The 12,734-nt window shown below is 36.9% G+C and overlaps 1 protein-coding gene across 3 annotated transcripts in view; it reads left to right on the top strand.

The window, feature by feature from the left end:
* The window catches only part of SFSWAP (splicing factor SWAP homolog), a 38,603-nt gene extending 29,146 nt beyond the window's left edge, over window positions 1-9,457 (top strand). For 2 of the 3 annotated variants that reach the window (XM_008634002.2, XM_017734744.1), the window contains exons 15-18: window positions 3,899-4,024; window positions 6,256-6,426; window positions 7,009-7,081; window positions 9,038-9,457. In XM_008634002.2, coding sequence (XP_008632224.1) covers window positions 3,899-4,024; window positions 6,256-6,426; window positions 7,009-7,081; window positions 9,038-9,103 — 436 coding nt within the window. In that variant the 3' untranslated portion in view covers window positions 9,104-9,457. Of the gene's footprint in view, window positions 1-2,834; window positions 2,991-3,898; window positions 4,025-6,255; window positions 6,427-7,008; window positions 7,082-9,037 lie in introns of all 3 variants that reach the window. The other variant, XM_017734745.1, reaches the window with a different exon arrangement.
* Window positions 9,458-12,734: the final 3,277 nt, after the last annotated feature.

Raw genomic sequence — 12,734 nt, 5'->3', positions numbered from 1 at the left:
TAATCTGTGTTTGCTGTCTTGAATTTGCCTCCTGGCACAAATCAAAGGACAGGCACGTAATAGCATGAAAATCATGAATCACCACAACACCTGATTAAATCTGGTTAGATATTTTCTTGATGAGCTGTTGAATTCTAAAACCTCAGAAGTCCAATAAGCTTGATGCTGGCTGACTGAGTTTTAAAATCATGCAGAAAAACAGCACCAGATTTTGCACTGAAAACCTTTTGCATGTTTTAACTTCACAAAATCCAGAGCTGAACAGGAAAGGCCTTGTACAAGAAATGGTGATGATTGAAGGCGTGCTTTATTGAAGGTGTTTGCTATGCCTTAACATACTGTATTTCCAAAATTAGAGCTCTTGCTACTGAAACAGAAAAATTGTAGAATAATCAAAAGCAGGAGGCTGATTCATAACCCTGTCAGATACTGATTTCTTTTGAATCTCAAATGCTTAGGCAAAAATAGTGCCTTGTCTTAGTAATTGCCAAAAAAAAGCAGGTGTTGTTGCCTAGGTAGAAGATATTACTGGGGTTTGTCTTTCTTTTTTTTAAATTTGTTTTTATTTTTAGTGTTCTTTCAGATAACATTATTTCAGTGCATTGTGTTGCTTCATTCAAAGCTTGGCATGTTTCACATCTCTTTGCTCATCAGTTTTCCCTAGAACAGGATTCTTCAGCTTCACCTAGAACGGTGTTTTATTCATAGCTTCCCAAAGCACTGGATATTACAGCTTCCAGCTGAAAGAACAGTTATGTAAAGAGCCATACCCTCCTGGAATGAAGTGTAAACTGTTTCTGGATGTTAATGTGTTCATCTTGTATTAAGTGGATGGCACTTAGAGACAGTCATTACTGTGTGGACAGGGATGCTAAATTCCTTTGGAACAAGCCTATTTTGAGTATCTGTGCACTATTTGAGTTTCCTGGTCTAATGGTGTATTATTGCCTTATCTTAATCTGTTCAAAATCACCTTTATCATATAACTTATTGTGATAAGTTAATGGGAAATAAAACGTGGGAGAAGTGTAGGTAAACACCGAAATTTGCAGTTACATTCTTTGCTCTTTATTCAAGGGATGTTCAGGATACTTTGCAAGCTCTTCCTTTTTGGTTTGTCATCTTATTCTTTTTTTCCGAAATGAATATTATGCTTAGAATTCCTGTGGGTGAACTTCGCAGTATATTTCTTTGTGTACCTCTTTACATCACTTGCTTATCATTTATTTTTGCAGGTTTAGAGACTCTGCTGTGTTTAAGAATAGTCTTTAGTGATGAGATACAATTTTGATACTGTTGCATTTTTTATACTTTCTTATGCATCTTCAGCAGTAATAAAGTTGAAAAATTCTGTTCCAGTAACATGAAGTTGATTCAAAGCATGTTTTGCCTATCCATTTCTCTGGTTAACAACCGAACCTATTTTACAGAAACAAATTTAAAAAATCATAGCTATATAGAGAGCCCAGATAATATTGGTTTAATTGTGGCATGTGGTGGGCTAACAGCAATTCTCTGTATAAATGCATGTTATTTTCTGGAACAAAATTAGTCCTATAAAGCTCCTGGTATCATACAATTTTAATTCTAGACCAACATGACAGATTAAACAAGTCATGTACACAGTAAACTGTGTCCCAAAGTTCTGTAAGGTACTGCAGAACAGACCTGTCAGTTCCAAAGAGATAATTAGTTATTACAGATTAGTACTTGATATCAAAGATGAGGCACATTTATTAAATCTGGCTTGGAAAACAAAGTTTTTAGTATCTTAGAGTCACATGTAGTAAATGCTGAACTACTGATTTTATTTCCCATTGGCTTCAAAGCACCACCATTAAAGAATTAGGTCTGAGCTGTTTCTGGCAGTGGTGCTGGGTGTCGTACCTGGGGTGGGCAGTGGGCTCTTCCAGGTCACATGTGTGACTGTAAACAACAGTGATGTTCACCTCAATCTCTGTTTCCTACCCACAGATGTATCTACTGGTTTGTGAGTGTGAGAGGAGAGGAAGGGAAGCAGAGGCACTTGTTACATACCAAATGATTTAGTGATTTGATTGGGTGAACTTTGGATGTTCATTTTGAACTAGAGATGGAAAGTGTGACCTTCTTTTCAGTACTGCTGTTTTACTGTACTGTTCAGTAGTAGAGTAGTACTAAGGCACATAATATATCCAGTTAATTAATTATTAGCAGTAATTAATGGTATGTTTTATTAACAGGTTACTTTGCAATAAGTTTGGATAGGGAGCACCTGTGTGGGAGTTTGTGTGAGATTTTTTCCCCCGTATTAGGAATTTAGTAGACTTGGAAGTAGCTGTTCTTTGTTAAAAAAGATTGTTAGGGGGTGGGGGTTTTTTCTCCTCCAAAAGTGATTTTCTTATTGCTGAGGCAGTGTCTAGTCACGTAATTTTAATTCCACTTGTGTAGTGAGACATGCCAAGCTTCATAACCCTTTGAACTTTTGGGACCCTTCTAAGCATAAGTCATAAAGGAATAAAGTGCCTTCTGGAATTACAGTCTAATGAAACTAATAATTTATATATTGCAGTAAAACTGATTAGCTGTTTTTTAATTGTTTGAAGCAAATGGCCAAAGTTCTTAATATTTGGTGATTGGAAGAATGCTTTAGAACCACAAATGTCAGTTCATAAAAATGAAGCTAATGTCTTTTTCTTTCTGATTGTTTGGACTTTTTTTTAGGCTGGTTCATACAGGTGTGTTTCACTAAGGTTTAGCTTTTGGTTAAGGGACTAAGCCTTTTCAGGATTCTAGTTAATACCAAAACTAGGATATTTTAGTCTGAATGTGAAGTGTGTGCCTCCATATCACAGACTCACAGCGTCCACAGCAACACTGAGCATAGAGCCGAGTCTGAGCAGCTCATCAGTGGCAGCAGAAACAGAGCGGGAAAATTATCAAGCAGCTTGGGCAATGAAAAGATTTGACTGCTGGAGCTCTTTTGAGGGAAATCCTGGTAAAATATCAAGGTGTCTGACTGAACCCAAGTTTTATAATCTTCTGGTTTTTTTCCTTTCTTTTAGTCCTTCTGAATGGCCTGGTAAAGATCAGATTTTTAAGTGTCAAAACAGTTAATTTGCAACAGTTACCTGCCATTGTGACCATTTCTTTTCAGTTGTGCTTTTATGTTGTAGGTGTAACAGAAATGGCTCAGGATTTTGTGTGTGTGTATGTATTACCTATATTGTGTGAATCTGAAGATCTCTGATCTTAACTGGGCATGCTTTCTATTTACCCTTCTTGATCTCCTTCTCACTTTTCTAGGAGAAATATTTCAAGTCAAAATGCTAGTGCCAAACACCACTGATAATGGGTTGTTGGTCATTTACACTGGTGAAAATATTGGCTGTGCTAGGATTATTCTGCAGCATCCAGGATATTTCCCGGACTTGTCAATGTTAGATAGGCACTGCAAACAAGAACATGTATTTATCTCTCTGAGGCAGCAGTTCTAAAAACACACCACTAATTTGGGAATACAAGGTCGGGCCTGCCAATCCTAGGCTTCAAGCCAAACTGGATTTCTGCATACCAATGTTAGTAAACTATGTTGCCACAAAAGGTGGCTGGACTAAAAGAAAACTTTTCCATCAGCTAATACAGAAGTTGTACAGTAACAGACAAGACCAAAAAATAATTCTTTTTTTAGCCTCCTGTTGGGAGTGACAAGCAATGGATAACTTCATCTCAAATGTCTTGGATAAGCAAGAAATTTTTACATAGCTGACAAGTCTTGGAGCCTAAATGCACCATGTTGGTATAAAACAGGTGTTTGAAAGATGGTGTATTTGCATTTGGTGAAGCACAATTCCACTGAAGTAAAAGTTTTGAAATAAGTAGCAGAAAGCAAACTTTTGAATGTTTTTTCTCTGCTCAGGTCACGATCAAGGTCACCCCGGAGAAGGGCTCACACACCAGAACGACGGAGAGATGAAAGAAGCGTTCCCACGGCGTATCGCATCAGCAATAGTCCTGGGAACAGCAGGAAGCGGCCCCGCTCCAAGTAAGGGCTCCTGGTCCTGGATGACAGGGTCCTGGCATCTTAACAGACTGATGTCTTGTAGACTCCTTAGCTAGAACTTAACTTTTGTATGTTCTGGAAATTTATTTTGATAGAAAAATACTTTAGCAGAGAAAAAAAAAAAAATAATGGAAGCACTTGTTCTTCCCTGTTCTTGCATATGCTTGAACACCGGTTGTCCAGTCAAATTGGTGAATGTTAATACACTGCTGTCTGCTGGCCATGAGAGTTCAGATTTCACTTGGAGTTTTGTATTTCCCTCTTGTTGGGTCATTTCCTCATGCTGCGCTTGTGCAAGCTGTGTGACCTCTGCACAGGTCATAGCACAACTGTGATGTCAAATTTCTTGACATCACATCATACCTGTATAAATAAGGGCAACTCTGATTTAGCAAACAGTTATTTTGCAGTTATTTTACTGGCGGACTAGAATGTGAAGTAGGAATCGAGGTGTCATTTTGAGAGTACCCTGCATATAGTCCCTCTTAAACTATTATAATCAAAATGGCATTTAGTCTTCAGCTTCTTTCTCTGTATGTCTTGTGGAATAGGAAACAAAGAGTTCACTTTGAGCTTCATTAAAAAAATTCTACTGTTTCTTATGACAACTTTCCATCTCTTGATAGCCTGTAATTAATTGACGTGTGGTAGGTGTAATTGAGAACTTCTTAAGTATACTTCAGCTGATTTAGTTTTTAACATTCACCAAATGAAGATAATAGAGGCTCCTGTGGAATTCATGCAAATTTGGTTTAGCAGAAAAGATGTGGAAGCTTAAAATGTTTGTTTTCCTATAAACACACAAAAGAATCTATTTTCACAGCCCTGTGCTGTTTTTAATGCTGTGTTGGTGCGTCTGCTGCTTGACCATTCAGCATTTTAAACTATAAATTATTTTTAGAATTGTGCCACTCCAAGTTGTAAATTATAAGGGCAATTGTGAAACAAACTACATTCCTCTGTGAATAATATTACTTATATAAGTCAAAATTTTAAACTTCTGTTAGGCCTCAAACAGGAAACCAGAACATGACACAGTAACATATGGCAGTAAGTACAGAAGATGTAGACTGAAGAAAGAGTATTGTAGGTAAACACAGAAAAGGATATTTTGCAGCACTGATTGCAGAATTAAATCAAAAACTGTTGCAGCCCTGATATGTTAAATTTTCAAGTAAAAATGTGATGGTCCAGTTTCCATGCTCAATTATGGAAAAGATTCTTCATCATTCAGCTGTTCTGTTTGTTCATCGTAATCTGAGATGAAAAACACTGAAAAAGTTTACTGTAGAATACTTTTCTTGCATGACAAATGTTTGCCAAGATTTTCAAGATTTAAATATGAAATCTGTTCGCAGCTTGGTTACATGATGATGTTTTAAGAAACCAAGCAATTAAATTACATAGCTAGCCAAGGAACAACTGACTTTGTCACTGATGGTTTTGTGTAGTCATGAAAATATTGGAGGCTGGGGGGTTTTTTGTCTGCCACTTAATCATTATTTGTGCAAGTAAAGTGTAAGGAGGTTTTTGCAATTTTAAGGTTTGAATGTTAAATTCTATATCTAAAACTGTGGGGTAAATTCTAAGCATCACAGCTGTACGCTATTTATATGGGAATTCAATGTGTTCTAGCATAGCACCTTTTAAAGTAGGAAATTCCCATGAAAAATCAAAGGAATGAATAATGTGATATTTGAAAGGTGGCTTAAAGTTCTAGTGTTTTAAGATGTTCTAGAAGCTTCAACAGCATTCTTCTGAATAGACTTCTAGCAGTGCATACTAGAGAGAGATGCCTACAGTGAGGTATTGCCTAACTAATTGAGGCATCACTCTAGTTATTCTAATTATAGTAATATCAATACTAGTATGTAAATCATACAGACATACATTCATAACCAGGTAAAAAGTTTTGATAGTTCCATCTTTAATATATTACTAATTGAATTCTCCTTGAGCTTAATATTGCCTATGAGGCATCTATTATCAGGAGCCAGTAGTTGCCTAATGTAATATATTAAAAAGAGCTTTTGAGAAAGTATTTTGTACAACCATAAAAGTGCAGTATTGGGTAAGACTAATGCTTGCTGAATGCAAGAGAAACATCCTGTGGAAGAGGGTACATAAGCTTTCAGATGTGTGAAAAGTAACTTCAGCTTAGCTAGTGTAATATTGCTTTAAATATTCTTCAATAAAATACTTTCTTCTCACAGAAGTCCCCATGAAAAGAAGAAGAAGAGGCGGTCTAGATCACGTACTAAATCCAGAGCTAGGTCTCCCTCACCATCCATGTCACCAGGCAAACCATCCACACACAAAAATTCTGTACATTCAACTAGCGTCTCTCCTGTGGAGAGCAGGGAATCCAGCCAGGAACGCTCCAGGTACCGCGCTCTGTTACTGTCATACTGCAGTGCTGCTGTCTGTTGACTCTGAGGGTATCTGTGACCAGATTTGTGGGGTGAGGAGCTCTGTGTTGTGTGCAATGTGTGCTTATCAAAAGTACAAGTCACTGGGAATACAGCACTACCTGCATCAGTGTGATGAAGGTGTTGGGTCTCTGTTGCTTTCTGGAGTAAACATCTCAACCTACTCTTACAGGAAAACTGGTGCAGAAAATTCTGCAACCTATTTCTAAGTTGGAGTTTGGAAGCTTTCATGAAATGGGATAACTCTTTGAAATAGGACTTTATTAGAGTGGTTTGAATTGTAATGTGTGTCAAGATTCATTATTAAATTAATTCTACAGAATATAGAACAATTCTGTTAAAAATTCTCAGGGTGCTGTTCAGATTTGTCTGAGCAGTTGTACAAGTGATTTTTCTGACCCTGTCTTACCTCCTCTAGTTGACTGAGAGAACTGTTAACTAACATATGAGAGACGTGTACAATAAAACCCAAATCAAGATGGTGAGTGAAATGCATTTTCAAAACTTTTACTGTAAATTTCTAATTTTATTTTTTAGGGGAGTTTCTCAGGAAAAAGATGGCCAAATCTCTTCAGCAATTGTGTCATCAGTGCAGAGTAAAATCACTCAGGTACAAATAGGCAAATTAAGAGTATGTTGCCTTATTAACTATGTCCAGCATACTGTTTTCTTCTCTTACCACCTTGGGCAATTCTGAACTTCGCATGTGATGTAGAGACATGTTTTTTGTCTTTTTTAGTTTGTTTACTTATGGGAAAAACAATTTTGCTTCTCTAGGTGCTGTCCTTTCAATTTTAATCAAGCCTCTAAAGACCAAGCTAAATTCATTAGGCAGCACTGTATCCACTGTAAAGATGTTAAAGTCCACATTATGCTGCAATACGCCCCTATCAACATCCCATCGTACCATGTTGAGCTCTTAACAAGTTTCATGGAAAAAAAGAAATATTTAACTTTTTTCAATTGAATATGCCATCTTTAAAGGAAAAACTGTCTTAATTGTGCTTTGAAAAGCTTACAGTAGAAAATCAGAGTTGCTTTTTATATTCTGATGTTTTTTCAATGGATGGGTTATTCTTTCAAGAAATAAATATTATTCAAAGATTTAGTTTAGATTTAGATTTGAATCTGCTATGGAAGTAGTGGTAGTTGGGAATTAATACTAGTGGTCTAGTACCTTATGTACAGTATTTCATCCATTTCTTATGAGAAACCCTAAACAAGATTATTCAGGAAAAATAGCAAGTATAGGCAGCAGAGAAAGAAAAAGGAGTGTTAATGCCACAGCACTTCTTAGGCTGCCAAACAAATGCATGGGAATTCCTGGTATGAGAAATGAGATACAAACTACAGTGTGGTCTTCAAAGGAGAGTGAACATCCCAGTCTTTAAAAACATAAACCCTTCACAGGTTATTGGTTTGTGCATTTTTGGGTTAAATGTTGCTTATGGCATAGCATTTCCTGGTTTAATATTAGACTGCTTGCTTGAAGTGCTCCTGTAAGAGAAGGAATGATTACTGTGTCAAAATACCTTTCTTGGTTGCTATTTGCAAATGGTAAAAAATAGGAATGAAACTTACCTGCATCTGCAAGATATTTCCCAACACAGATTAGTTTAGCATCTCTTTTTCTTTTAAGGGCTCCAAAAAATGGAGTTTACCTAATTATTAGATTGTTGTGCTGCCATTGTACTGGCTGACCCTAACCAAGTCAGTATCTTTTCTCATTCAGATCCTTCAATCTGTAAAGCAGAAGGAATAATGATGCTAAATTCCTCTCTAATGTGTTTTGAGAACTTCAGATGCAAAATGCTTTAAAAGAACTAAGGAATTTATTTGTATTGCATTTGTGAACAGATGTTTAAGTAACTCTGATTCATTACTGATATGCACTTTTTATTTTGTCATCATTTTTTGCAACCCAGTTATTCAATGCTGTTTACATGAAATTTCATTTCTTTTTGTAATACTGTTCCAACTGCATGCTCAGACAAGACCGAGAGTCTGTTTGGTTTCACAGTCACTCTGTCATAGGAGAAAATGCCTCTGCTGTGTAAATTTTTGGTTCAGATTTACAAAGCAAGCAAAAAACCCTTTCTGTTTTAAAGCAATTGTTACATTCTTTTCTTTCTCCCGTTTCTTTCTCCCGTTTCTTTCTCCCGTTTCTTTCTCCCGTTTCTTTCTCCCGTTTCTTTCTCCCTTTTCAACCTCCGGTGGTTAGTAATTGTATGTTCATTACAGGGTTTCTTTGAAGATATAGTCATAGTTTTTTTCCATTTCAATTGATGTGATTTCTGTGCTTTGTTGTATAGAAACTGCTTGAAATATTTATGCAGAGCACTTTGTTGCATTGTGGTAAAACCAGACTTCAGTTGCTGCCATAGGAACTTTCTCCAAATTATTTGGCTCATTTAGCCTAGGAACTAAACATTTGATGGTCATGAATCGAAGAATCCAGTGTGAATGGAGCATACGCTAACCCTTTCATGCAGGTTTTTGCAGTCATGTGTTTTAGCTCTATTCAACGCTCAGACATGTCTGATAATTTTCCTTTTATTTTCTACAGGATCTTATGGCCAAAGTGAGAGCAATGCTTGCAGCTTCCAAAAACATCCAAACCAGTGCCTCCTGAGACCTCTTGGAACTGGCCATCAAGAAATGGTGTGAAAAGAACAATTGGAAAAAAACTGCCTCATCTCAAATGTACAGCTGAGCTTGGCTCTCTTGGTTCACAACTCGCCTAATTTACCAGAACTCAAGAAGCTAAAACCTATCTTTCTGTACAGAAGCATCTCCTTGAAATTTCATTAAATTTTTTCAGCCAGAATATCTTTGGAAAGATTTTGGGTTTTGTAAATTGATTTTTTTGACTAATTCTTCAGTAACATTTTATGATCAGCAAGTCTGTATGTGTATATTTGTAAATACTATGTTTCTGTGAAAAGTATTACACAATAATAAAGAAGGAAACATCTTTCATTAGCTAGAGGTTTTGTGGAGTCCTTCATTGTTTGCAGTTGGGTTTTGTTACAAATTAATTTTTTTTGTTTGTTATTTTTTGCATTTTAATTTGACAATTGTCTTGCCTACTGACTGCCTTAAGCTGAGACATTTTATTTCTCTTCCGTCATGCACAGGATGATCTCAGAAGAATGCTTGTTTACTTGGATGTCAGTAGTAGACAGTTTTTGAACAAGGGGTGTAATTTTCTATCCATGAGTTAGAAAGATCTCGGACCCTCCATGCGAGGAGTTGACCCTTGGAAGTCAATAACTAATGGTCAGTAGCCCCATTGTCTTAATGTACCTTGTTCTCTCTACTTAGGTACAGAAAAGAGGATATTTTTGGACACTGATCAGGCATCCTGTACAGAAATCCAGCATTTTTCTGATTTAACATCTTTCATACAGTGGAAAAAGATATTTACTAATTTACGTTTCACTGACATAGACCTATCAAATTTTTTCAGAAAGTTTGTGGCCTCAGTAAAATTGCATATTTGTTTATTGTGCGATCTTTGTTCTACACTGAGACAATTTAATGTTTTAATTTAAATGCTCTTAAAATGAGTATAAAAAATGTGTGGATTTTTACCAAAGCCGGCTTTAACAATGAGGGGGATGTGTAATAGTTGGTTATATTCAAAAGGTGCCCTTATTGGCAATTATCTAATTCAGTAAAGAATGGGATCATAGCTTTTCCTGATCCTTGAAAAGTCTGTGATCTATAGTTAGAAAGATTGTGGGTTTAGTGACTCATGGTCCTGATTTTCTCTGGTTTTATGAAGAGGAGGTGCATGTTGGAAACGGATTAGAGAAATTAAAGTTCTCACTTCCTCATAGACCAGTTGATAAATTATCTCCATAGAATGACACACATTAACAACCCTGATGGGAAGTCTTCTTGTTCAAAGCAAGGGGAGGAGAAACAGTATTGATACAATATAAAATTTAAGTAACATGATGGTCAGGATGGTCCCTGGCATGCCCCTTGCCCCCTTGGAATGCAAGCACAGTATTTAAGCCATTGGAAACAGTAATTTTTGGTTAATAACTATCAGAAGTTACACTCATGCAAACAATATAAAATGCTGGGTCTGATGTGGAGAAATTTCATTGTGCACATAAGCTGTGATGAAACGGAGCCATCTAAATGGTCATGTAGAATGATGTTATCCACCATTTACCTAATTATTTCAAAGTTATTTGCAGTGTTTTGAGTAGGACAAAAATAACTTTCAACCAGTACCAGAGAGGCACCATTTCCTCTGCACCAGTTGGTGAAACAGTACTGGTAGAGACAGATAAAAAAGGACATAAAGTAGATTTAAAGACATTTGTTTTAGATTGTTGTGCAGCCTTGGAATTTACAGCAGCTGTATTTTTCCCCCATAAATGGAGTTAAAAGTCTCACCATGGTTAAATAATTGGCAGCTTGGATGCCAGTTGTTTGTCAAACAGTAGGAAAAAAATCCATCTCTTTGATAAAATAGGCTGGGCAGCTTGTTTGGCTGCTGCTTTGCAGATTTACTCTCTTTGGGGAAGGTTATTGCTTTAATGACTTCTTAAAATATTTTCTCTCCCTGTAAGCAAGTCTTGCAGTCTTCTCTTTTTTTCTTTTCCATATTCCCTTTTGTGGTATGTAGTGAGATGGAGGAAAATTTAGATTAAACTGCATTTTTATAGAGTCTTTATTGTTTACCAAGGCTTGTTTGCATTTAGCACTCTCTCATGGGGAGTTGCATTCTCTAAAAAGTAGTAGTGTTTTTATTATGCTATTTCTTTCTCTTTCCAACCAGAATGGACATTTTTAGCATATTAAAAGGGCTTGAACTGCTTTACCAGAATAATTTCACATTTGGAAATCAATGCCTCTTTTTTTGGTGTCTCATCACAGGCACAGGCTGTGTTGTAACTACTTGTAAATACAGCATGAAGCTTACGATACAGTGAGTGCAATTTCAGGTGTCTGGTATATCAGGAGAATGTGGGACCAGTATTAGGAAAGTGTCTTAAAAACTTCAGATTGGGTAATTTTCAAATCTCTGTTTTCCAGGTGTGGATTTGTATCACAAGTCCTAAGCGTCTGGGACCACAGGTCTGGTTTTGGATCAGATGGCTCCTCACAGCCCACCTCCTCCCATCCACAAAATTGTATGTACTCAATTCCTTGCCATGATTCCATGCACCAGTGGGCCTAAAAGGGCCCTGGATCACCTGGCTGTATTGCCAGAATCTTTTTTTTCTAGTGAGAAATATGCAAGGTTGCTGCAACAGGGAGTTAAAAAATCAGGAGCACTTCAGCTGGAGGAAAGCAGGCTCGGAGTAGCCATGAGGAAGGCACGGCGGCAGCTCTTGAGTTGTCAGCAACTATTTTAGCTTTTCCAAACTTCTCAGTTTTGTGAAAACTGCATATCGTGAGATTGCTTTGCTTTAAATTCAGCAAAATACAGTAATTCGGGCAACTCTTTAGCTGTAGGTACTTTGAATTATTTCCTCTGCATCAGTGTAACAAACTAGGACTTGGAAGGTTGACACCGGATTTCCAAAGCACTTTGGAAGGGCCTTTTTGTCTGTAATGTGCTAGCCTGTCCTTTCTCCTTCTCTTAGAAGGATCATAGTTTTGAAGTTTAAAACAAAACAAAAAAAAAAACCTAAAAAAAAAATTGTCAGTTTATGTAACAGTGCTTTATTTTTTGTATTGATGCAGAGTGGCCTCTCAAAACAAAAAAAATGCCACTGACAGACAGTAGGAGCTGCCCAAGAGGTATCAGGTTTTTTCTCTGGAGATTTGCATTCAACTGAGATACCAAAAATACTGGAAACTTACTTGAATCACTAAGTCATTTGCAGATGTGAGTATTTGTAGATGTTACAGACATTCTCAGGGATGGACGATAGCTTTATGCAAAACTAATGGCACAAAGGCGTTGCTACAGCAAAGGTTAGGTGTAGCTTTAGGTTCTTCACCTTTCCCTGTTAAATGGCAGTAAAATAGGAGAGGGTTAGGTGCTTGTATACATCTGTCTTCCAATCCCTGTTACCAGTTTCCTTCAGAACAGGTTTCTCAGTACAGGCTTCCACTTCCTCAGCTTTGCTTAATCTCCCCACCCAGGTACAATCTTAATAGTTCAAGAAGTGAACTCAGAACAATTTTTATTAAAGATGCTCTAATTTGAATTAATTAGACGTGTTCAACAGCCTCCTACCTGGCTCTTCAGTCTGGTGGGTAGCCTGTTAGTAGTAGAACAGTTAATATCATTT

The sequence above is a fragment of the Corvus brachyrhynchos genome, unplaced genomic scaffold (assembly GCF_000691975.1).
Source record: "Corvus brachyrhynchos isolate BGI_N302 unplaced genomic scaffold, ASM69197v1 scaffold114, whole genome shotgun sequence".
In the NCBI taxonomy this organism is placed as follows: Eukaryota; Metazoa; Chordata; class Aves; order Passeriformes; family Corvidae; genus Corvus; species Corvus brachyrhynchos.
Note: the sequence above shows the minus strand (reverse complement) of the source record. Positions and strands in the feature narration are given on the sequence as shown.